Here is a 24748-nt window from a genome sequence, read left to right on the forward strand (position 1 = left end):
CTCTGAAAGAGGGCACGCTGATCCCACTGAGTTCACTGCTGGCTGCGCAGTCTGTGGGTTAGGCTTTCGGTCTTATCATGCAGCCAAACCCCAACTCTCTTGAAGTTAGCCCTATAAAACTCCAGATGATTCCAGTGAAAGCAGGAGTTTCCCCACCGACTTTAAGTGGTATTTATTTGGGTGAGAGTGGGGTTAGGGATTTAGAAGAGTCACAAATCCAGTTGCCAAAGTCCTTGAAAAATAAGAATAATGGGAGGGTTGCATCACCTTTCAGCAAGGATTTCGGATGTTTCTAATAGCCTTGGGATGGTTGCAGTCTCTGCAGGAGCTGTGCGGGTGGGAGCATGCTACACTGCTATTGCTTTATCCTCTCAAAACTTTAGCCCTAGACGCTGTGGGGTTATCAGGGTTATTGCAGGATTATCCTTCGCTTCCTCCAGCTAGATCTTTTCCCTTTTTGCACAGCAACCTTGCTCTAAAATGTTTTCTCTTCTCAGGTGCCAGCTTAGTTTCTTCTCATGGGCACCTTGTTTTAGCACACCTCCTATCTGCTGCATGCCCTGCTCTGCTCCTGCAAAGAAGCGGGTGCTCTCCAGGTCTCTCCGTGCCCTGAATTCTCTTGATTTTTCTCTCAGCTGACTTCTCTGTACCAGCAAGGTGTGCACATGTTTTTTTTAACCACCTGACTATTCCTAAGTGCCCTGAAGTGCTACGTTCTTTGATGGGAAATCAAAATAGCCGGGTGCCATTCACCTCACCTCCAGCCGAGCTGCTGGGAAGCCTTGGGCATGCAATTGCACTTCTCGGTGCAGTCATCTGCCCTCTCTTTGCCTCCTAACACCCCTCCATTTGTACTGTCCTGGCAGGCTATGAGGAGGGCAGAGGTTTATGTGCATGTATTTCTTGAGAGCTGTCGAGCTCCCACCCTTACCTGCAACATTTCCTTCGGTGGCATGATTGCACGCGTGGCGGGCAACTCCCACAGGTTCAAAGCTGCGCAAAAAAAAAAAAGCGTGCATCTCTTCTTTTTTTTTTTTTTATGGTTTTTATGTTTTGCTGCGTGTGAAGCGTGGGTAGGTATTTCTGTGGTTCCCAGAGGAGGGAGGGTGAGGAGGGGGTGACGGGGGAAATGGGTGGTAAGGACCGGGGCTGTGTGGTCATGCAGGTGTTTCGGCAGCGCGCGGGGGGAAGTCGAGCGAGTGGTCAAGTCAGGTGCGTGCGACTGTACATGGCAAATATATCGATTTATACGTGGTGCTCTTCAGTGGAAAAACTCTTCTTCGCATTTTAGGTCTGTCCTTCTGGTCATTTTGCCCGCTGGTTTTGAAGCTAGACTGAAAATCTGTATGGCTTTTAAAACCGCCGTCCAAGTTTCGTGCTCAGAGCAGAGTGTCACGCAGTTTCGTGCTCGCTCTGGTTTTCTTTGCCTCAAACTCAGGGTAAAACAAAGGGCATCCTTCAGGTGGCAGCTGTCATTTTGTATTAATAGTAGCTAGTTTTATCTACAAACAGAGAAAGACCATCAAATTTTGGGACAAAGGTGGGTTACTTACGGACTTGACTAGCGACTGTTGGACACATCCAGTTATTCTGTGTGATTATCTAATTGATTTATTTTGGAAGAACCAGCTGTTTAGAAACCGAGTACTCAGCCCTTTCTGGAAATCAGTGCTTTGCAAAGGGTCTGAAGCTAGAAATCCACAAATGAAAGCCTCAGAAGTCACCAGTCACTTCGTGGGAAGCGTTTTCTTGCAGCACAGATTCCTGCCTTGCCTCCCCCGTGCCCTACCCCAGTACCCAAAGCAGCAAAACGCAGTCCAAATTTCCAGAGAACCACTGGTCTCTTCTCTTCTGTTGTAGGGATGCCTGTGGTAAAACCCCAAGTGCTTTAGAAAATGTGAAAAGTAAACAGTAGAGGAAGTAAGTTCACTGACTGGACTTAGTGGGAGCTTCTGACTAAGAATATGAATCTCTTACTAAGAAAGAAACTGTTTTGAAGTTTGAAAAGATGTATTTTGGTTACAATGCATTATTTAGATGATTGATACTGATAATGTTGCGTGCTCTCAAACACAACACGTGACCCCTATTTCTAAAGCTGCATTTATCTGTTACAGAAACACAGGAGCGGTGAGTTGGGAAAATAAGACCTGAAATTCAATTCGTATTTAAAATAAATAACAACCCTACCAGCGTGGCCTTTGTAGGGCTTTCCTTCTGAGTGATGAATCCTCTTCACTTTCTCATCCCCCGTATTTCACGTTCTTGTACTTTATTATGAACTCCTGTCTTACATGCCTAGGTGTTTGGGGCCAGATTCTCTCTGGACTTTACTGAGCATCGTGTGGGAACTCAGTTCCTTTAGTGGGCTCTCCAGAACCTCCTGTCACGTGCAGTGGGACTCCAGCAGGGCGCTGAAGACCCACATCTGGAAACTGAGCAGGTGCTTGGGTTGTTACTGAAACCTCGAGCGCACTAACTGCAGGTTTTGTGGTATAGAATTAAAATGTTACGTGAGGTAATGTGGGCTGCTTCTGGTTTCCTAGGGCTACCTGTGTGTGTGACATTAGGTAGCATAGTAATTACTTTCGAGTCCATTTTAATGCATTGTCAGTGCGTATTTCCACTGGGTAGGAATTTAGGGAGCTCTTCCCTTGTTCCTGTTCATCATGCAATCTCAGTTTCTCTGACTGCATGCAAAATGCTGGTGTATTTGGTAACCAGTCTGTGTGGAACTGTTTCCCATTGTAGGAGCATCTTCAAGCCATTTGCTTTAACTTCTTCCTGTTCTTCCTTTGCCAGGCTTTTACCTCAAATAATGTTCCTTAACTGGGAGCCTTTTAAACATCAGAAGAACCAAAATTGTTTTTCAGTTAGAAATTTTGGAGCACACAATGATTTGTGTTCACTGCTTGCAGATCCGCTCACGAGTCTCTGCTGACTCATGAATATAAGTGATTATACAAGAACAGCAAATTGATATTCCAGCAGTATATAACTGCTAAAAGTGCACATAAGTGTCCCCACTTATGAGCTGGCATCCACTTACAATATATGCTTTATTAGCACCTGTAAAAGAAACCTTATTTTCTCCTATTTCTTTTATTTCTCTATTTTCTCTTACTGTTCCTGTGCAGCAATCAACAGATTTTACTGGATGTAGCATGGCAGTGTCTTTGTGCAGCTGTCCACATTGGTACATCTGGTGCTGAGATGAAGGCTGCGTAAATTCCTTGCTCAGTTAAATAAGCATCGATTCTGGGTACAGTTTTCCTTTGTGTTGAGATGAAACACTTTATTTCTGGAAAATGTTGATTTGTTGAAGCCAAAACGGAGACCAAGAGATGCATCTGACCGGGTCTGACTTACGTCAAGAAGCAGAGGCACTTGACCTTCAATTGTGTACACCTCAGGAAAGAGCACTAACCTCTAGATTGTTTTTTTTTATTATTATTTATAGTTGTTTTCATGAAAACCTCAGAGGTCTCGATTTCATTCCAAATCGAGAACAAAAATATCTCTGAAATCATGAAAAGCTCTGTGAGATGGGCAGATACACGTTCCCACCCAGAGCTGCGGACAGCTTTCTAGTTAGTAATACCGTGCTACATTTCCATGACAATGAAAGGAGAAGTTAGATTGAAAACAAACAAACAAACAAACAAAACCCACATTTCATAGCTGGAATCATCTCCGATTTATTAAAAAGAAGTCCAGATTGCTTACCAAGATCCGTGGTAGGTGTCATGTCAGAATCGCACCTCTTCCATGTCACACAGCAAAGCACTCTGGAGTCAACAAGCTCTTTTAAAAAGGATAAAATAGGCAGGCTGTTACCTTACTCAAAACTACTGGGTTAATTACTTGAAATCACGATAATTGTGGTACCATCCTAAGCAGTATTAGTGCTATCAAACAAATAATGAATATTAACATGAAGTAGTCAAAATTCCAGAAGTTTGTTCAACTTCTGTTGTCTTTCGCTTGTAAGAACTAACTGAAAGTAACGTTTACATTCTAAAACTGATCTGCAGTTCACAAAAATAAAATCAGCACCTTCATAGGGTATGGTCTTTTGGATGAAAGCCTAAAATAATCCTGAGAGTTTTGCTTTGTTGAATTAATTGCCTCCTTTGTAGGTTTTTTCCCTCGTGTGAAACATTCGCTGTGGCATTGCATGTGATTCTCTTCAAGCCTTGAAATATTTAGCAAATGTGTTGCTTTTTAATTATTTTTTTTTTTCCAGGGGCTAGTGTGAAAGGTTAGGTAATGGAAGGAGATCCTGGTAGATTTTCTAGGTCAGTGGTCCAACTTGGTCTGGTATTTTGAACCAAAACCAAATGAAAGCAGCAGCACCAACTTAAAATAACTGAAATTCCTGTAGATTTATTCTATTCCAAAGAGATTGTTCTGCTTTGGATGGGATTGAGGCTGAGGGAAATAATAAGTGAGTCTGACTCACTAAGAAAATGCTCTTTAAAACAAGATGTGATATTTTTTCAGTGATAGAGATCTCAGGTTATTTGGAACGTAAATCAGAGATTTCTTTTCTTTTTCAACTAAAACATAAGCCACTTGTTAGATACTAATAAAAGTAGACAGAAGGTAAAGGGTTGGCGAGAGGAGACAATTGAGACGGTCGTTTTTGAAGGTTGCTGCAAACAAGACTGAAATTTGAACTGCAGCGCTCTGATTTCCAGACACAGGAAGGTCTGAAAACGCAGTCGTCGTTCTGCGTGCCATCTGTAAGCCTGAAGCAGGCGGGTGGCAGTTAGGTGTGGGGAGTAAAGTTTCTCACGTGCAGGAAGAAAAACAAAACCTTTTAGAAGAGGTAGTGGGGGAGAAAAAAAAAAAAAAAAGCATGCAGTGAAGGGAGGGGAGCGTGAAAAGCTGGTGTGTGTCTCAGGTACTCCCTTGCAACCCAGGCACACATCCCAGCATCACTTTGATGATCCCATCATCTCATCTCAGCCACCTGTGGATGGCTAGAAGATGCTTTTGCCTGCACTTACCCTAGCAGGGCTGGGGTCTATGCCTTGGTTGATGGGCTTGTGCTACCATAGGGTGAGGTTTGCTTTCGTGTCTCTGCCTTCATTAAGCAGCTCTGCTGCAAGTCTCAAGAAAAAATGCAAATACCAGAATTTATTCATAACACTCAAAATAGTTATCCCCACTACGGATGTTTAGAGAATACAGAGGAAAGGCAAGGCAAGGGAAAAGCTGTAATGAATGCAGTTGTGCTGCAGTTGCATCAGAGACGTACCTCCTCCATCACCCAGTTTGCACATTTTTTCCCTTGCGACCAGACAGTGTTCAGGGCTTTGCCTGTTTCTCTCTGGTTTTGATGAATTGTGTTGGCTGCTGTGGTATAGCTGTCTTCTCTTTGAAGCCTTGCAGCCCGTCTGCACGGGTGCCACCGTTCACCCTGCAAGTTCTTCTGTCTTCTTCCTAGGTCAGAGACGATTGCTCTTTTTGTTAATCACCCTCTTTAATTAAAATAAAAGTTATTTTCCACATATTTACAAAACATCTCAGTGTTACTCCAGGAACAATCTGCTGCGCCTCATTACCTAGAAAACAACTCAGCTTCAATGAAATGGAAAAGCCTCTTCTCTAACACTCAAAAGGATCTCAGGACTATGGATGCAGACCCTTTGTTTGTGAAGGAGCCGTGCCTGAGCCGCTCGGGTCAGTGATGGCACTGGTCTGTTGGCCAGCTCATTCCTGCCCTGGCAAAGCTCATTCCTATCCCTACAAGAAGGGAATGATCACAGAACCAAACTTGTATAGCTTAGCTTTAAACTCTGCCCCCAGTGAAGTGGGAAGGAGTTCCCTGTGTAGCATCTCATGGAAGTTGTCACCACCTTATTTTACTTTTTAAAAAGTAGAGCCAAAGATGTATACTTGCTGACTTGTTGGTTTCAGCTGGCAGAAGTAAAAATGCCTTACTTACAGGGCTGTAAATATCATTACATATCTTTTAGTTATTGCAGTTCAAGATTTGTTTCCATATATGTTGCTTAATCACTTTGTGATCAGATGTCTTCTGCCTCTAAAGTCAACACGTTTGCGGGTTTTGCGAAAGCTAGTTCAAAAACTTCAAAGGCTAAGTGTCAAAGAGGAGAAAGATAGAAATCTCGAAAAATCAGGAAATACAGAAGGAAAGTTTCTAACAGTCTTTTGACTCAGTCACATTACACACCCTGGGTGCTTTAAGGTATTGATTTATTGGATTTATGACAAGCAGCAGCATGTTAAGCTAAACATTTTACAGGAGAGACGACAGAACATGAGACATCGCAACACAGCCAAGGTATCAGTGCTGTTGGAAGTCCAATTCATATTTTAACTGTGCACTTTAAAACATTGTACCCTTTGTTTTAAGAAAAGGTTTCTGTCACTAGCATTTAGAAAGAGAAGTCCATTACCAGATTTCTGATGAGCTGCTTCACACCATATTTGTTCAGCTTGTTCTACGAGGTGTTACAGCTGTTAACAACGAGGAGCTTCTCTATTTCCCCATCCCATTTGCTGTCAGACTTGACAGCAGTTGGGCAAGTGGTATCTCCTCCGCAATATATAAAATGCAAGACATCTGCATTTCCCAGAGACTGCTAAATAGGAATGGAACAGCTTCATAGAGCTTTTATTATTATTATTACTATTTATGTACAGAATTTAACTCGTATCAATGAACTAACAGAGTGAGGCTTTTGAATTCCTTTTCTGTGAGCATTCCTGCACCCAAGGTTTCTCAGCATTCTCTGTTTCACTCAAACGTTTGTGAAACTGGCTAATTTTGCTTTTCAGGCACATTTGCATTTGACTTTGCTTGTATCTTGACATAAACTGGTCCCAGCTAAACTCAGCAAACCAGGACTTCGAATGGTGCACAGCGTCCTACTGTTATACAGCAACCCAAGCAGTCAGAAATTGTGTCAGATCCCCAAAAAACATCTTAAAAGCTGTGAAGGTGTTGTTTTGTTTTGTTTTGTTTTTTTTTGGTCTTTGTGGTTGGGTTGTTATTGTGTGTTTTTTTTTTACTTGTTTGTTTTTAAGAAAAAATGTTAAATGCGGAGTCTCATTGGCTTGTCTTCTGGTTTCTCTGCCTTCAACCTTTTTTTTTTTTCCTGAAATCATAGGGGCTAGAAACTTATCTTAATTACTGTGATTAAAACTGAGATTTAATCCCATAATCAAGAAGCTGACACTTTTAAGGAAAACACACAAGGCTGAAGTTATGACAGCAGGTAACACAGCAATTCAGTAAAACATTGCATTTCTAAACTCAGAAAACCTCCAGAAAAGGAGCATCGATCAGGTTGTTTCCAGGACGTTGCGATGCTTTCGTGTGTAGGCTAGGAACCAAAGAGAAGCAATCCTTGTGTTTTTCTTGCTCCAAGCAGAACAAAAACCCGCATTTCAGTTCAAAGCCTGCCTCGGGGTGGCTCCGACTGATAGGCCTCCCCCTTGCATGTGTTGGGAGGGCTCCGTGGATCTCTCTCGGGGCAGCGTTTTCAGGCTTGCACGGCGCAGCGATACAGCACTCACCGTGAACCAGTGGTTAAGGTTTCCTATTCCATTTACCTGTCTTTAAAGGGAAGTGCTGTGCCTCCAGCCTGACGTGCAGGCTGCACTACAGCTGCAGCTCTGCCTCTGTTGCTCGTTTCCTTTTTTCCCCTTTCCTTGCTTTAGTCTTTTCCTGCCGTCTCTGGAGAGAGAGGTCCCTTCCTCTGCGGTCCTGGCTCCCAGTCAGAGGGACACCGAGCGCTTCCTCTTCCTAGCAGCATACTCCCCCGCGATGAAATTGGATAAGGAGTGGCTCAGGCGGGTGTCCAACGTGTCAGAGACGCTGCCGCTGCTGCTGACTTTCACCCACGGGCACAGGCACCTGAGCATGGCCCTGCGGATGTAGTTGTCAAAGCAGTAGTAGATGAAAGGGTTGGCACAGCTGTTGGCGAAGGCAAAGGGGCTGCTCACCTGCATGCCCACCTCGGCCACCACGTCAGGAAAACAGTCGGGCAGCTTCCGCAGTCCCAACAGGATGGCCATGAGCTTGAAGAGGTTGAAGGGCACCCAGGAGATGACAAAAGCAGCCACTACGATGAAGACGATCTTGATGGATTTTCTCAGTTTCTTGTCGTGTTTCCCGGACCTCTGGTAATGCATGCAGAGCCTCCTGGTGATGGAGCAGTAAAAGGTCAGGATGCTCAGCAGCGGGAAGAAGAAAGCCAGGATCAACATCATCAGCGACACGATCTGTTTGGATTCTGTCACGGCTTTGTCTGCACAGTACGTCTTGCCGTAGCGCTCCTTCAGTTCCCGGGACAGCAGGGTCGGGATCCCCAGGCAGCAGGATAACAACCAGACGCAGATGCAGAGGCCGGTGGAATAGGATCTGGTCCTGATCCTTCTGGCGACAGCGGGGTACATGATGGCAAGGTAGCGGTCCGCACTCATGCAAGTGAGGAGGAGGATGCTGCAGTACATGTTGACGGAGATGATAAAAGAACTGGCTTTACAAAGGAAGGATCCTACCCTCCAGCTGCCGTCCGACACCTCCTTGTCCACCCAGAAGGGCAGCGTGATGAGGAAGATGAAGTCAGAGGCGGCGAGGTTGATGATGAAGATGTCGATCAGCCTCTGGACCCGGCGCTTGAAGACCAAGGCCGCTATCAGGATGGAGTTGCCGACGATGCCCACCAGGAACACAACGGTGTACAGGATGGGGAGGAAAGTAGTCATGTGCTGCAGATGCTTGTACTGGCAGTTGTCCTCGTAGAAGTAGTCGTCGTAGTTCAAAGTGACCATAGTCACAGGCGACAGCTGGCTGAGGTCCATTTCTGGCCAGGCCGTCCTCATCCTGGCGCTGAGGAAGGCTCCGAGTTCCCCCTACCCTTCCCCTCGAGGCCTGCTTTAAAAACATGTTCACGATAAGGGGGGAGGAGAGGGGGAAGGAGGAGGAGAAAAGTGGTTTTGGGGGGGGTAATTCTTACACTTTTAGCCAATCGTGTAGGAAACGTACAAGCGGCGAGCGTCTCTGATTAGTCAAAACCCTGTCCTATGAATAAAGAGCTGCAGCTTTTTTTTTTTTTAAAAAAAAAAATCAGGTTTAGTTTTACTGATTTTATCTTCATTTTATGTTTGCCTGTAGAGGTGAAGGAGGTTTGTGTATTGCTTTTGTTTTGGGGGGTGGAAGGTTGTTTTCAAGATTCTGAACTTTTTATTTTTTTTTTAGGACAGGATATTACTGGTTTGCAGAGGTTAAAGATTGTAAAGAGTGGTGAATTCAGGTGCCACGTTCTCTCTTTCGTCAAGTTTTGTTTTTTTTTTTTTTTTTTGCATAAGTTGCCCTTTGGGGGAAGCTCAGCTCTTCTGCAGCTTGGAGGCTTTTGTACTTTCTTTGTTCGTTTATGATTGCTGTTTTCTGTTGAGAGTAATTCTCTCATGTGGTATGCTTAGGCAAAAAACATTTAAAACATTTAGGGTCCAAACCCTCACTTGGTGTTCCCATCCCCGCACCAGCTTCCTTGTAGGCCGCACTCCCGGTCCCCAGAATGGTGGCGTGGTCCTTCTCCTCCTGACCCCGAAGCCTCCATCCCTTTGAGCCATTCTTATATTTGCTGCCCACTTTTCCTAAAGAGCCCTAATTTCCTCCGTCATTTGTTCGCAGTTTCGTGCATGGCTCCAGCTGTAGCTTAACCGTACAGTCAGCTCTCGTGGTGTTGCATAAATCAAGTGAAAATTCTCACTTTTTGAGGTACCGATGTTACTACGTCTTTGTCAGTGTGTACTAACTTGAAACAACCTCTACTATTGTTCTTCATCATCCTTCCTCTCTTCTGCAGATCAGTTCGTCTTCCCCTTCCCCTCCCACCTGCATGTTCACAGCCCCGGCGTGTCCTGGGGCTTCTCAAAGCTTTGAGCAAATCGTTCCTGGAAAGCTCTCCAGTTTCAGCCAGGTAGGTCAGGACCACATACATCTGTCTCCACAAGCAGAGAGAAACTCTGCATCGTACAGGCAGCAAATTAATCCCCTCCAGGGCACTCTGGATGCCCTCAGGCTCACTCAGAGGTGCTGAGGTTGTGCTCTCCAGTGTGGCAGGTACCTGGTAGACTTGCAGAAGCCTGGACAGGCAGACAGCTGCTATTAGACTGATGGATCTAGGGGTATTAGATCCGTCGCTGTCCACTGCAGATATTTTGATGATTAATAAGGAGCCCGTTATACATGACAGCCTTCCTTTCCGTGGGGCACTACTGAACTCCTCTCTCACAAGCTTTATAAATCAGGCACAGCCTTCTCTCCCTCCATCTCACATCACGAGATACTCCTTGAAATTCCCTCCCTCCCTCTCTTCATCCCAAAGTACACAAAAAAGCAAGTAACTTTTAAAGAAGCTTAACAGAACCATGAGGTAAGCATATACCCATGCCCTCTTGTGCTTGTGCTGCCTCACCTTGTTGTCTCCGTGCAATTTAATAGCCTTACATAGCAAAACAAAAAATTGGATAGTAAACCTTTTCCAGCAGGGATCAGTTCTGCTCTCTGGGGTGAGCTCTGTACTTTGTGAATGCGTCAGAGAGGACAGAGGACTTGCAAAAACGCTATGATGTGTTCTCGTAAATGATGAAGCTGTCTGTAGTTGTCTCAGTGAAGCAGCAGCAGGTGTGTTTGCAGGTGGTCTGTAAGCCTTGTCTTTTTTTAATGTGGTATTGATTTCCTTAGGGCTTATCTTCGCACAGGATCTGCATCTTCCAGAGCTCATTTCCCTGAAGGAGAGCTCTCAAAAACACTCAGCACACAGAAATGCCCCTCACAACGCTGCTGTGCAGATAACCCTAGAAAGCATGACGTGCTAAGACCCAGAGATGCCATGAGAGTTGTCACCAGGAGGACAACCTCCACCCCTCCTCACCACCCTCCTAGACATCTACAGCACCCTCCTCCTCCTCCCGGACCTCCCCAGGTAGGTGTCAGTCCTTTTCCTGGACAAAAGGCTCTGCTGCAGCAGCAGCCACTGGCTTGGCTGCAGCGTATTTCCTTCCACCCGGGGTACCTGTCCTCTCCAGCCCTTGCCACAGTGCTCTTGAGGCAATGTGAAACGCGCGGCCACCAGGTGCCGAGTTGTTTTGAACCTGAGAGTGAACCTGAAGCTCTTGTGACCACACGCGACAGATGCTGTTGTTGTGGCCCTGCGTGTGGTCAGAGCCACTTCAGCGCTTCTGCTTCTCTGATGGCCCTGTTTTTTTAAAAATGCACTTGTGTAGTGCGTCGTGTCGGTGTTTATGCCGTTCCTTAAACCTGCCTAATAGGAAATACTGCAGTCACTGAACAGCAGGCAGCTGCTCGGTCTGGCAGGTACAGCTCAAAACATGATCACACTCTGGTACAGCCTCAGCAGCTTTTCTGACAGTAGCGAGGGAAAACATTTAACATTATTGTTCTCAGTTGGGTAAAGCTTGTTGACACGTGCTATGGTGGCCTTATAATGTTATGGCAAAATGAGTAAAAGATACGCAGCAAAACTATCTGTACAGGAAGTATGTGGGGTGTTGATTTAATTTGTTGATTTAATTTCTTTCACCACCACCCCTTACAGATCTCTACAATTGAAGCATTTCTGGTAGCAAGGTGGGTGTTTTTTTTTTTCTTGATCTGTTTTACTGCCAGGTTAAGTGTTTTATTCTAACTTGTACATGTGCTTTTATATAAGCACAGGCATTTAGATGAAATTAGTGTGCATCGGTAAATTATTAATGATGATAAATGCTGAGAAGGAACAGAGCTTCATTTGGCCATGAAGGAAAGTGTAGTAGTTTCTAAATGATTGTGCTTCAAAAACCTTCTGTAAGGAATAGAGATTTGCAGACCAAATAAAAAAATATTGGCTGAAACTGTCCTACTGTGCTACAACTGTGGTGAAGGCAAGCTCAGAGGAAACCAGATAAATGCCAAATAACAGAAGTTTCATCCCAAAATGAAGAGGAGAGGGTGGAACTGATTCAAGTAAAATCGTGGGTGCCGAGAAGTGCACCAGGATGGGCTGAAGTAGTTTCCTACCTAGAGGAAATGGTCTTCAACGTGGGATGCGGGAAGAAAATATTTTTGGTGCAATTAGTAAATAAAACTATTTTTGAAAAAGTGTTTATTTCTTTCCTCTTTTTCTCCTCCTTTTTTAATTTCTATTTTTGTGTTTGTTTTATGATGTGCATATGTTAGTACAGTAGTAAGTGTAATTGATTTATAAATAAATGTACATATAATGGAGGTGCATGCTCAAAAATCTTTCACTAATTGGTGTCCACGATCAAAAAAGTTTGGAGGCCCCTGACCTGGAGATTGAGTGGGTATCTTTACAGAGAACCTGTGCTATTCGTCGTATTTGGAAGAAGCACATCTGGAAGGTCTTCTTTCTGTGAAAAATGTAATTAGGGTAGGATTTGCTTTGCCCACAGTCTTCTGTGCCAAAGATAAAAAAAATACAGAAGGCAAAAATAAAACCAGGGTGACTCTGTATAAAGGTTTGAGGGGAATCCATGGGATTTCTGCTGCATTGTCTGTGTGAAATGTTCATAGATTGTGCCTAAAACATGAAAATTAAAACTGCCATTTTTATTAAAGACGATCTGTTGGGAAAAGCAATATCTTGTAGAAAACAAGCTAGTAATACTGAAAGAAATAAGCAATCTTTCAAGCACCTTTTTCAGGTCTGAATCAGTAACTCAAGAAGTGAATGTGGTATTTGAAGAAGTCTTTTTGATTTCTCATCCATTACCAACTCCAGTTAATACAGATAATGCCTCCTCCTCCGAGTGTTTACTTATTTCCTTAGTGTGCAAGAGCTAAAACACCACAAATTCTGTGTGAAGATTTTCTTTTACAACACAGGAGGTTTTTGTCGGCTTGTTTGCAACACCGCTGTAAAACTGTCAGTGCAGGAACACTTGCTGGAGGTACAAGACACGATGCAGGTTTGCTATCTAAGAAACTACAGATCTGCACAAGGCAGGAACAGCTTTTAATCTGTAGCCATCAGCATTATTCACGTTGTGCTTTCATGTGTGAACTACCGCAGTTTCTAAAGCAAACTTTTACTTTGAAAATCTTCTGGAATAATCCTATTGTGTAGCTGATCTGATCTAGCAGAAGTTCTGCTGAAGCAGATTGAGGAGGTGTGAAAAGAAAATGGCAAAATATCGGTGTTAGCAGTGAACATTCGTTTGTAATGTTTTTATTGGGTTACCCTTATTATATGAAGTGGTTTTCTTCCAGAAAAAAAAAAAAAAGGTGAAATTAGTTGAGAGCATTTTAAATTAAATTAAATGGACATGCAACTCTCTGTCCTATGGTTGTTTTTAAGCAGCTGCACATATCACTGATCAGGGCGGATGATGAGTAAGAAGAGGCCAATGTAGTCTAATTCAATAATGGGAGTAGCAATGACTGACAAATTTTCCGGAAATGATTCTCACTTTTACAAGATTAGATCATTTAGGGAAACAAACAAACAAACAAACAAAAACTGTAGGCTTGCCAGTGTTAGATTATTCGCTATGATTTATAGTGATTGCAAGTCTTCTTATTCCATAGCTTACAATACAGACTTGTTTAGTGTGTGTGTTTTTTCTTTAAACATTTTCTAGCTTCAAATTCTGATAGTTTTGCCACGAAAAATTATTACTGATTTTTTGTTCCCTATTGTCATTACTTGTATTTTAAGATCTTGTAACTCCTTAGCTCTCTCTTCAATATACTATACTGGCTAACCTTCTTTGATATGTTTCCCTGAAAAAGGTTTTCTCATTGCACAGTGATTTTCATGCCCCTTTTCAGGTTCATCTCTGCTTTGCCAACATGTCAAAACTAGACACAGTACGTCAGCAGCCAGTGGCAACTCCGGAGCTGATATAACTCCTGTCCTCCTTGTGATTTCTCTGTTTATACACCCATGGCTGCAGGAACATGGGTTTTTTTTTGGCCACAGCCACATCTTGGCAGCTGGAAATCCACCATGACTCATTTGTCCTTTTCATTTTTCCCAGGATAAAGTCTTCTGCCATGCAAGTATAGCCTCCGCTCTGTGCTCTTAAATAAACGTGCTCATTGATGACCCTATTGACACATATGTTTGCTTGCCCCCAGCTTCCAAACGACCAGGTCACCCTGTACCAGTGCTCTACCCATTTAATTATTTACCCTTCCCTCAGGCCTTGTGTCATCTGTGAAGTTTATCAGTGATGATGCTCTGCATTCTTCCAGGCCATCGATAAAAATGCTGAATATTTTAGAATCCAGCCTAAATGTGGTCAGAACCCAGACAACTTCCTAGCTTAGAGTTATGAGGTGCTGGTGAACCAGCAACATGATTTGGAAAGGTGTGCCATGCTGGAAAGGTTTTTTTTAACTAAAAATACCCATCACTGATGTCACCTTTACCATCCCAGCCTCTTATCCCACTGAAAAAAATGCTTCCTGGCCGCCCGAGAAGAGGAGCTGGATGGGGTCCTTTCCCCAGAAGTCCCCAGAGACGTAAAAACCTTGGACGTGACTCCGTTTGCTGGGTGTGCATTTGCTGGTTTGGAGGTTGGTGAAACCAAAACTGGGTGTGGAGGTCTCTCAGCGGGTGGCTGCTAACCACCGTTAGGAGACCTCCTGCAGCTTGTATGGGGGGCAACACAGGGACTGGGGGCAACGTCCAACGTGGGGCATGGAGTCAGTGCCGCCATTTTTTGTAATTTTTACTAAATTCTTATTTTTTTTAATGTGGTGTTTTCCCAAGTCACGCTGCCAGGATATCGCAGCACCGTTTTTACAAGAAACGGAGCAGAAAGGGACTAAAGTTGAGCTTTGTGGCTGCACAGGGAGACGAAGTAATGACATTGCGGAAGGCAGAAGGGCACTGCGCAGTGTTTTTGGGGTGATTTTGTGGGATCTCGTGGCTGTTTAACCCAGCAGTGGCCATCTCACTGAAAGTGCTGTCACTGCCAGCCCCCAGCCTGAGCTGAGGGCACCAAGCGAGGCGGGTGTGGTGGTGGTGGTGGGGGAACTACAACTCCCAGCGTGCCTCGCGGCGGGCCCACGGTACCACGGGGCTGGGCGGGCGGGCGGACTACATCCCCCAGCGTGCCTCGCGCGGCGAGGGCGTGGCATGGGGGCGCGAGGCGGCGGGCGGTGGGTGCCGCGCGCCGCGGCGGTTGCGACCGTTGGGGGCCGTTGGGGACCGTTGGCGGGCGGGTGCTGAGGGCGTGAGGGGAGCGAGGAAGGGGCCGGGGCCGTGTGTGGGCGGCCCGGGGCTGTGAGGGGGAGGAGGAAGGGGTCCCGGGGTGGGCGATGGCCGCCGCTGTGCTTCCAAGTGGCGGAGCGGGCGCTGCGCAGCCGGGATGGCTGCAGGAGCCGGGGCTGGCGGCTGCGGGTGCTCAGGGCTTTGGCTTCCCGCAGGACGCGAGGAAGGCGGCGCGCTGAGGTGGGCGGCGGACACCGGAACCCTGTGCTGAGGGGCGGCGGGGAGCGCTGAGGTAAAAACCCTTCGCCGCCTTCCTTTCCTAACCCTGGTTTATACCCTCAGTGCCAAAAAGTGTCTCCTGTGTATCAGTATTCCTCCCCACGCTCCCTTTTTGTTTGTTTGTTTGTTTTTCAGGCCTTCCTCTTCTTTTCTCCCCCACAGCAGCCCAGTCGCAAGCATGTTTTCTGTAAAAACGCTAGCCCTCGCTAGGCTGCCTTTGTGGCCTTCCTCTGTTGTGATGGCAAGTGAAATGAGCTTCCTGCGTGTGGTGGCCTGCTCCTGGCTGAGGGGAGGTAGCAATTGCTGCCACAGCAGAGAAATGCTTTTATTTTTGTATTCACTTCCCTCATGGCGTAGCGACTTTGTAAAATGCTTGTTCATTTCCTAGCCTTGTAGTTGTTTGTTTGCCCCAATACTTGCTGTTGTGCTCTTCTGTGTTATTTCTTTTTTCAACTCTACTTGTGCTTTTTTTCCTTATGTGAAGCATGTGCGTCTTTCCATTCCTTTGTATGTTGCTGCTGGTTTGGACTTTCCCTTCTTTCTTACAAACTGATGCTTTCAATTTTTTAAGTCTCCTTTAAAAAGAAAAATGTAATTATAATGTCCTATGAAGCGTTTATGCTTGAGTGCCTGTATGCCACTGCCTTGCGTTGTTTTATATTCACTGCATAGTTTAGTTTCAGGAATAACTCGTTTGAAATGGTGTCTGCTGTTGGGATGAAGTGTGCTGGCAGTGCTGTATGAACATATATACTTCTCCTAAAATGATGAAGGTTCTTGCTGACAGTCTGTGATGGCAGGAAGTATTTCTGTTTAGTATCAGTCTTTGTCTATAATTACTGTCAGCTCTGATAGTAGTGATGTTGGCGGTTGTTTTTTTCTGTAAGTAGTCTTATGCTAAAGCACCTCCTACATGTTTTTCTGCACAAAACCTTTTGGGAAGCGTGTCATAATCTCAGAAACATGCCACATTTCTCTTCGTGATCTTTCTATGGTAACTCTCTTTGACTGCCACTGCCTACTACTCCCATTGAGTTCTGCCTGGGGCTGGAAGTGTGATTCTGTCTGTAATAGAGCAAAGGACACCTCGTTTAAGTGGGCGTGTGTCTGCTGCAAATGAAGATGCACTGGGTACGCACTGCAAATGAGCAGGATAGTCCAGTCTCCTGGGGTGTTTGCAGTGGGAAGAACTTCTAGTTCAAAACTGGCCTAAAGTGTTGCTGAGTGCATCTCTTCTGTAATTCTTTTTGTCTTCTGAAAGTACTTCAGGGGTTAGCAGAAGCAGTGAGAGGGCTGTTTTATAAGGAAGTGGGGGTGTGCTCTTTCCTTGGCACAGTCTTGTACATTCTGCAAATCCATGTGTGTTCTTTCTGGAGCAAGCTGACACAAACCACCTGCTAATTTTTAGGGACTGTAGCCACCTCGCCTGCTTCTGCCTGTCTCCAGAGCTGTGCATTACAATGATTGAGCATCACTGGGTGGCCATGTCTCTTTTGGCCTGTGGGTAACAAACACTGAGCAGTGCTTGCATTTTTTCCTAACTCTTCAATTGGCTTCTTGGTTGTCAGCTGCCATAACTCTGCTAAACCTGTTGTACGTTTCCCAGTGCTTAGCAAGCTGGCCAGAAGCGTGTGGTTGCATTTTAATGATGCCTTGATAAGCATATTTCCAGTACCAACGTTCTGGACCTGGCAGCAGGGATGTCATATATGAAAGTACGCCTTCTTGAGCCACTTGTTTTCTTTCTGTATGCTAGTTACTAAGGACTTTGTAAGCATTTATAGCAAAATGCTGCAAAACAGTGGCCTGGTAATGTCCTGCTTACAACCTTGTTTCACCAAATACAACTTTGAGGATAGAGCTTGTAGGCTCGCTTGCGCGTCCTCCTTCCAGAGAGAGTTCTCTGAAGAGAGGAGCCCAGTGCCGAGGGCTCCTCTTGCAGTGACTGCAGTGTAGTGGAAAATCCTGACCAGCCTGCTTGCCAGCTGGTTCTGCTGCTTACCTGAAACAGTTCCCAAGGATCTGTTCAGCTCAGCGGGGCAGCAGCCAGGCAGCATGACATTAGCTGCGGAGATGCCGCGTGTTGCTTTGTGAGAAGTTTGTGAAGGGGAAGAAATCTCCAAGTGAACTCGGTGTGGAAGAATAGAGGGGTGGTCCTATACGGCAGCTTGCTTGTCCCTGTTCTGCTCATCCAATGCCCTGTGCGCTTTGAGCTAGATGCTGGGATATCAAGGGAGAGTGCAAGCGTGTAACCAAAGATGAAACAGTGCAGAGCATTTGCTTCTGAGTCTGGATTTGGTTCTGCGTCTTCTAGATGACTAAGCCCAGGTATGGTGTTTTCTTCCTCTTAATATGATTGCCAGGATTTTAAAATCACAGCTTCTGGATTCACAGTTCACAGAGTTGTAGTTTGTGAACTTCTTAGTGCTTTAAATGGGTGCTGTTTGTCAATTCACCAAAAAACAGTTCTATTCTTGATCATTTCTGATCTTTTGAGGTCCCTTCCAACCCCTACAGTTCTGTGATTTCTAAGGAAGCACTTAAATGAGACATACTCTCTAACAATCCCTCTTCAAATATAGAAATGAAACATGGGATGATACAAGTATACATCATCTGATCCCAACCCTGTCAGCTTGAACCAAATAGAGGAGCAGATAGGAGGGAAAAGGAATGAAAAGGGCACTGTTAGCAGCAAACACTGGTGTGCCTTTGAAACTCTCTGCTTATTTTGCACTTTGTTGCATAGTTCAGAATTACTTACTGGCAGGTCTGACTTGAACACTCATATTTTCCCTTGTGAATGTTGCATGTTTAAGCATTTGTTGTTTCCTGTTCCACTCCATTCAGCTGCAAAGAAACAAGACTAAAGTGTTTTGATCAGAGTGTGTGGGAGAAGGAAGGTAAAACAAGCAATAAAGAAGAACTGATTAGATAGTAGCTCGTGCCACCAGAATAGCTCTAGCTGCAAAGGTAACTTCGATTAATATTTTATTTGGCAGGTGCATCAAGCCTGATTTATCATAATCCATAAACGTAATCAAGCACAGCAAATGCACCAGCATAACAGGCATTTGGAAGTCCTCTGACGCATTGCACTCTCTGCAAAACATTACGTGTGTTAGCAATCAATTACTCATTAAAATCACAGTCCTGTCAAAGTGTAAGTGCATGTGGAGTCTGGTGTTTTTTGTTTTGTTTTGTTTTGTTTTTTTGTTTCCATGTCTTCTTTACCCTGAGTTTATGCTGTGAGCACAGGCCTATGAAGGAGGGAATTAGTGACCTCCTGCAGGGAGCCAGACCAAGGCCCTCATGCTGGTGCGTGAAAGTATTTCAGTTTTGGAAGCTCCTGTCATCCAGTGCCTGTGGAACAGGGCACTCCCCTTGTATTGTTTTAGTTCTTCAGACACGCCTCTGTGCACACTGTGGCATTGTTGCAGTTTTTATTGTCATTTCCAAGCTTGTCTTTCAGCACTTTCTTCGTGTTCTGTCTCTAGTGCCTAGATACGTTTCAGTGTTTCCCAAAAGGCATTCCAGTATCTTGGCATGGCTGCCCTTTGTGAACAGTCTGGAAGAGCTTTTTTGGCATGCTTAAGATTCTTATCTGTGCTGTAAACACAAGCTGTGGAAGCCGTATGGGATGGCAGGCTAAAAATAACTTCTACCCTCAGTAATCTCTTAAGGCAAGCTAAGTCTTCTGACTGAGCGCTGTAGGTGGATTCTCTGCTCCGTGGTTCCCTACCATCAGGATCAGAAGTGCCAGTGAGCCGTGCCATCTGCTCTGGGGACACGACTGCTGTTGGTCTCTCAGGGAGAGAGGAGAGCAGCTAGCACAGAGCGCTGCAGGAGCCTGGGAGGAAGGCGACAGCTGTGCCTTGAGCACCCGACCCCGTGGGTGTGGGCTTGTGCTGCAGACTTAGCGCTGCTGTGCTTCCAGCCTCCTGGCAGGGGAAGAGATGCGTGTCCTGAGGGCGCATTGCGTAACAGGAGCGACGTCATGAGCATGATGTTGCTCAGATAACTCTGTTAGTATCTGAGGAGTTACTTATTTGGCCTTCTCTTTCCTTTCAGCAGCAAGGGCGCAATGATGGATAACCGTTTTGCTACAGCGCTAGTAATCGCCTGCGTTCTCAGCCTCATCTCCACCATATACATGGCGGCTTCCATCGGCACTGATTTTTGGTACGAATACCACACCCTGTCCCCTGTAGAGAACATTACAGAAGCTGGCCGGAGCGTCTGGGAAGAATTCGTCAGTGAAGAGGCAGATGAGAAGACCTACACAGATGCGCTCTTCCGGTGCAATGGCACAGTTGGGTTGTGGCGGAGGTGTATCACTGTACCCAAAAACTCTCACTGGTACAGCCCACCAGGTATCTGGAGTAAATTGCATGTAACGCTCTAGGCAAGCTAGGGAAGTGTTTACTTCCTCACACATGTCCGTGTCACTTTCTTCATCCAGAAAACTTATTTCTAGATTGTATGTGTTCGTTCCTTTTTTTTTTTTTTTTTTTTAATAAAGGCAGTCTAAGCTTTTAAGGAAACGAAAGGTAAAAGTCTGTGGCTGTCAGTGCTACAGAATCAGAATTTGACACATTATGTTTCATCTAAATTTAGTCTAGTGTAACTTGGTTTTCCTTAGCGTCCACTGCCCATCAGGTGATACAGTTGCTGTTGCTTTTCCCATCACCCTCTTTACAGGAGAGGTCAAAGGATCCAGCAACGGGGAAATAACTGCTTTATCAAGGTGATACTCAATCCTTTTAGCTAGTCATTTGTTTAGCTTGTGTGTCACAGGTGTCCCACTGTGGCACCAGCATGTTTTGGACTCCTTGTAGTGTCAGATATGGTCTGAACTATTTATATTCCCTTCTTTGACAGTTGTTGGAAGATATAAAGAAGTGCAGTGAGCAATTGTTTTAATTCCTTCAAAGTAGGGTTTGAAAATGTATATAAAGCCCTTATTCTGAACCCTTTTGGAAAAAATACTTTAAAATGTTTTTTCTGGAGAAGACATTACATAAAATACATATTTTTTCCTCTAATGAAAACGCATTTTGAAAGAAATGTAAGAACAACTCTGCTCATTAGCATTCTCCAAGCGATACCTAACTGAGAGGCAAAAAGGGAGAAAATTAGTATAAAAAGCAGGTATTTATTTAAGCAGTCCTCTCTATCTCATTTTTTTCACGAAATGTTGAGTAAGATATCACATTCTGCATGTGGATATAAGCACAGCTCTGTTACGGGAGTACAGGAATGTGAGACAACATAGTTAAGCATCATATGCCACATTTTATTCCTACTTGCGTGGTACTGATCTATGGATTACCCAGGTGAGCTTAAAGATTCTGCATGTTTAAATGTTACTATGTTTAAAACTATGTTACGCTTACTGCCTGCTAAAGTGTCCTTCAGATCTCTTTTGAGAGGTTTTTTGTTTGTTTTGTTTGTCTAAAATAGAACTTGGAGGAGCTTCCCAGCTTAAGAGGTTGGAAGAGGAGGAATTGGTAGAGATGGGGTGAGGGGAACCTAATGGTAATTGTATTTTTTGTTTTTCTGTTCCAGAAACTGATATGACTACAAACTGCATCAGTTTTTCCCTCTCTGATCAGTTTATGGAAAAGTACATAGAGCCTGGAAACCACAACAGTGGCACAGACTTGAATCGGACTTGTAAGTGTCTTTCACATCTGGCAGGTAGAAAAGTCAGATAAAAGAGAATGGGATTTTCCAAATGCAGTCAGTAGTGAGGAAGCATCTGCATCTTGCTCTTTTTTTTTTTTTTTTTTTTCCCAAGTAGCACAGGTAGTAGGTCAAAGTTTAAAATGAAAACTTAGGTGCTTTAGCAAAGATTTTGGTCATGAAAGAGCTTGGGAGTTAACCAATAAAGTTCTTCGTACTTCAGTTGGAGCCTTTGGACCTTTCTTAGCTAAGCCAATGAATTAGTGTGGGTAGAAATATAACCTGATGGGAGAAGGTTAGTTTTTAGCACATCCTTGAGAAACCTGTCTTGTGTGTTTTCTTTAATGTGCAGATCTGTGGCGATTGCAGTTTCTCCTGCCCTTTGTCAGCCTTGGCCTCATGTGCTTTGGAGCTCTGATTGGGCTCTGTGCATGTGCCTGTCGCAGCCTCTACCCTGCCATCGCCACGGGAGTCCTCCATTTCCTTGCAGGTTGGTCTCCTGCCACCCACCTCTTCCCCTCCCTCCTCCAGAAGCTCTTGGCGGGAGCCAGAGCTCTCCAACAGCGATCTCATCACACTTCACTTCTTCCTTCCTCAGGACTTTGTACGCTGGGCCTGGTTGGCTGCTATGTAGCTGGGATCGAGCTGCTCCATAAGAAGCTGCCCCTACCTGACGATGTGAGGGGTGAATTTGGCTGGTCCTTCTGCCTAGCCTGTGTCTCGGCACCTCTGCAGTTCATGGCAGCCGCTCTCTTCATCTGGGCGGCTCGCACCAACAGGAAGGAATTCACTCTCTTGAAAGCGTACCGTGTAGCATAAATGCTAATGCCTAAGTGTTAGGTTTCCTTGTTATAGCCTCTTCTCCATGTGGCCCTGTCTACATTTTTCTTCTTTTATTCAGAATTTTACCTTGTACTGCGTGCTTCTCGCCAGTATAGCCTGCAGGGCCTGAAGACAAAGACCTCTGGGGTAAATGACCAAACTCTGCCAGAAGTCTGCAGAACTTTAACAGTTTTTTAATTATATTTTTTAAAGAATTATTGTTTTTTAAGCTTCATTTGGTTGTTGGATGTCCCCTTGGGTAGATGTACATGCCCCTTCCTCATTTTATTTCCTTCTCATCCTGTAGGAAATGAGAGGGGTCGTGAGGAGGAAATGAGATAGGAAAAGATGGAGGTAGGGAATGGGGACTACAGAGCAGAAATAATAAATAATCAGGAGTTGTCCGCTGCATGACCTATGGAGAGCACCCAAGAGACATGGGGGAGCAAAGGTACCTTCATTGTGGAAATGCTGTTGTTAAATCAGTGTTGTAGCTTGGCTGTGGGGCTCTTATTCTCACTAGCTCACTACTTGTGGCTTCTGCTGAAACTGGTGTAAGCAGGGCAGCTGGCTCTGGGATCGCACAGCACGCCGTCCTAAATGGAGAATCCGAAGTGGAGAATCGGTGCTGCTTTTGCTACAGAACAGGAGAAGTTGGGACCCCTACGAAGCTTTGTGCTGCTCTAGCTGCACTGCTTCCAGGGCCCGGGATGGTTCGGTATCTGCACTGCATGTGATTGTGCACTCTAATCCTATCATGTGGTGTTTTTGCTTGCTGTGAAATAAGGCTTTCCTCTCTCTGATGGTGTTGAAGAGAACCCCTCACAACCTTCTTCATTTTTAATTTGGTTTAGTGTATGTGTGTATATGTACATAAACGTTTTTTTAAAACTCACCTATTTATCCTTTATAGCACACGACAGGGTTTTTTTAAAAGGTGCTGCTCAATTCCCACATTGCCCCAAACCTATTGTTTAAATGAAATAAAACAACCCTCAGATATTTTCAGTGTTGTGTTAATTTGATGGGAGGGTGTGGGAGTGTTCTGGAGTTAATTTTGGTTGGGGAAAGAAAAAAGTGTCCGTATCTCTTTCTGTGTTCGGGGAAGTGTCAGTAGAAGCAAATATGTTTGATTATGTTTCTTAGGAAATTCTTGGGCTTCTGTGAACTTTAAATATTCCTTTACTCATCACTGGGGGACACAACACTCCATAATTTCTGATTAGCACTTTGCTTACTTTGCACTTATTTATCCTAAATCACTGCATGACTTTTCTTGGAAGACTTTTCTAGATGAAACTGTTTAATTCTGAGGCCTTAACTCCCCTCATTTATAAGAAATGTTTTAGAAGAAATAAATCCTGACAAAATGGATGACTCTGGGGTGTCAAGGGTTCTGTGAGTTACCTTTGATGAGACTGACATGGAAGTAGGCATTGTATAGCTCTGCTGGGTTTTGCTTTGTTTGAGTAGGTGTTATTTGCAGTCACCAGTTTCCTAAATATCAGGGATGTCTTTCAGTATTGTTTCTTCAGTGTGTTTTTACCTTGTTTGATAGGGATGAACCTACTTTTTTTATAACCATCACTGCAGTTTTTATAAAATGAAACAAGATAGACTCATCCATGATGCTGAAAACTGGGATCACCAAGAAAGCTGCAATGGAAACTGTTCGTTCAGGATAACCCCCCTTCCCCCTGCTATTCAGTAATTTTTCACCTCTCCACCTAAAAAACAACTTTTTTTTCCTCTCTATGATCTCTGAGCCAATTCTAACCCCGTGAGAGGGGCTGTGGTACTTCTTTGCAGAGTCTGAGGATAAATGAAAATCCTTGCTGCTGATATGTACTAAGTTGTTTTGTTTTCAGTCATTAGCTATCTCTGATTTACATAGATAAGGCCCAACTGCTTAGCTTATCATCTCTCATTTGGCAGAAATACTAGGGCATACAAGACTCAGTTTGGGTCAAAGGGTCCGGAAGGTGCTTATTCAGCACTCTGTGAGAGGAAACACTGCTGGTTATTTTATCTCGTACAGTGATTTATTTTTTCTCCTTTCCTAGGAGCTGACAGAATTTAATCTGAGCAATGGGAGTCCTGCTTGTTCTCTCCTTCTCTTGTATCAGACACCAGTTTCCTTGAAGCATGAATTGATAATTTTTAATGCTAACACTCTTGTTTCCAAAGGATGTGTTGTTTTGGGTAGGAAGGGAGATGTTAGAGGTGCTCTTGGTCCTTTCTTGGTCACCTTAATTATCAGTGGAAACAAGATTGCCTGCTCTTATCTGTCTCAGATAAATACTTGTTTTTCTGTGTCCTGAAATGAAGAAGGGGGGGAAAAAAAAGCCTTGATTTGAAGCATTTGTGTAAAATCTGTGCTGCCTTTCAAGTTTTTATTTTTTCACTCTTGTGTAGAGACTATCAGAATGGATTTCAGAGAGAGAAAGAAGCAGCTTACTTACAGAGAGGGCTAGCCCTCTCCGTGGTCTGGGATGATGGATCTGCACCTAGCTCTCTTGCTGTGTTACTGTGTGCCTTGCTCATGGTAAAGACTCAGAAGAGTTCTTGGGCTGCCAGCTTGGAAGCTCTTAGTTAGCTCTTGGAAGAAGGAAGCAGCACGCAGGCAGATCCTTGTGTTGTGTCCAGAGGTTGGCTGCATTCAGAGAAGCTTGAGGCCCGTGTGCTGATTATATGCATATCTGCAAGTGCAGACACCCACAAAAAAAAAAAAAAAT

At 44.5% G+C, this 24748-nt stretch overlaps 2 protein-coding genes across 7 annotated transcripts; one reads left to right on the plus strand and one right to left on the minus strand.

The window, feature by feature from the left end:
• Positions 1-244: 244 nt before the first annotated feature.
• On the minus strand, positions 245-9096 carry GPR15 (G protein-coupled receptor 15). The gene has a single exon (XM_068697030.1). It carries the CDS (start codon positions 8860-8862, stop codon positions 7753-7755), a length of 1110 nt encoding a protein of 369 aa, XP_068553131.1. The 5' UTR covers positions 8863-9096; the 3' UTR covers positions 245-7752.
• A 5198-nt stretch (positions 9097-14294) lies between these two features.
• Positions 14295-23015, plus strand: CLDND1 (claudin domain containing 1). Of its 6 annotated transcripts, none has more exons than XM_068697051.1 (6): positions 14295-14587; positions 15443-15519; positions 19578-19879; positions 21075-21182; positions 21544-21681; positions 21790-23015. In XM_068697051.1, the coding sequence occupies exons 3-6, from the start codon at positions 19591-19593 to the stop codon at positions 22008-22010; spliced, it is 756 nt and encodes a 251-aa protein (XP_068553152.1). In that variant the 5' UTR covers positions 14295-14587; positions 15443-15519; positions 19578-19590; the 3' UTR covers positions 22011-23015. The 6 variants fall into 6 exon arrangements, with proteins under 6 accessions (XP_068553152.1, XP_068553144.1, XP_068553163.1 ...); XM_068697043.1 differs by having other exon boundaries at positions 14296-14587; positions 19581-19879; XM_068697062.1 differs by lacking the exon at positions 14295-14587 and adding an exon at positions 15100-15175 and having other exon boundaries at positions 19581-19879.
• Positions 23016-24748: the final 1733 nt, after the last annotated feature.

This window comes from Anas acuta, chromosome 1, assembly GCF_963932015.1.
Source record: "Anas acuta chromosome 1, bAnaAcu1.1, whole genome shotgun sequence".
Classification (NCBI taxonomy): domain Eukaryota; kingdom Metazoa; phylum Chordata; class Aves; order Anseriformes; family Anatidae; genus Anas; species Anas acuta.

Coding starts and splice junctions, on each gene's coding strand:
- GPR15 (XM_068697030.1), bottom strand. CDS start 8,862: ATGAGGACGGCCTGGCCAGAAATGGACCTCAGCCAGCTGTCGCCTGTG.
- CLDND1 (XM_068697051.1), top strand. CDS start 19,591: ATGATGGATAACCGTTTTGCTACAGCGCTAGTAATCGCCTGCGTTCTC. Junction 19,880..21,074: donor TCACTGGTACAGCCCACCAG/GTATCTGGAGTA, acceptor TTTCTGTTCCAG/AAACTGATATGACTACAAAC. Junction 21,183..21,543: donor CACAGACTTGAATCGGACTT/GTAAGTGTCTTT, acceptor TTTAATGTGCAG/ATCTGTGGCGATTGCAGTTT.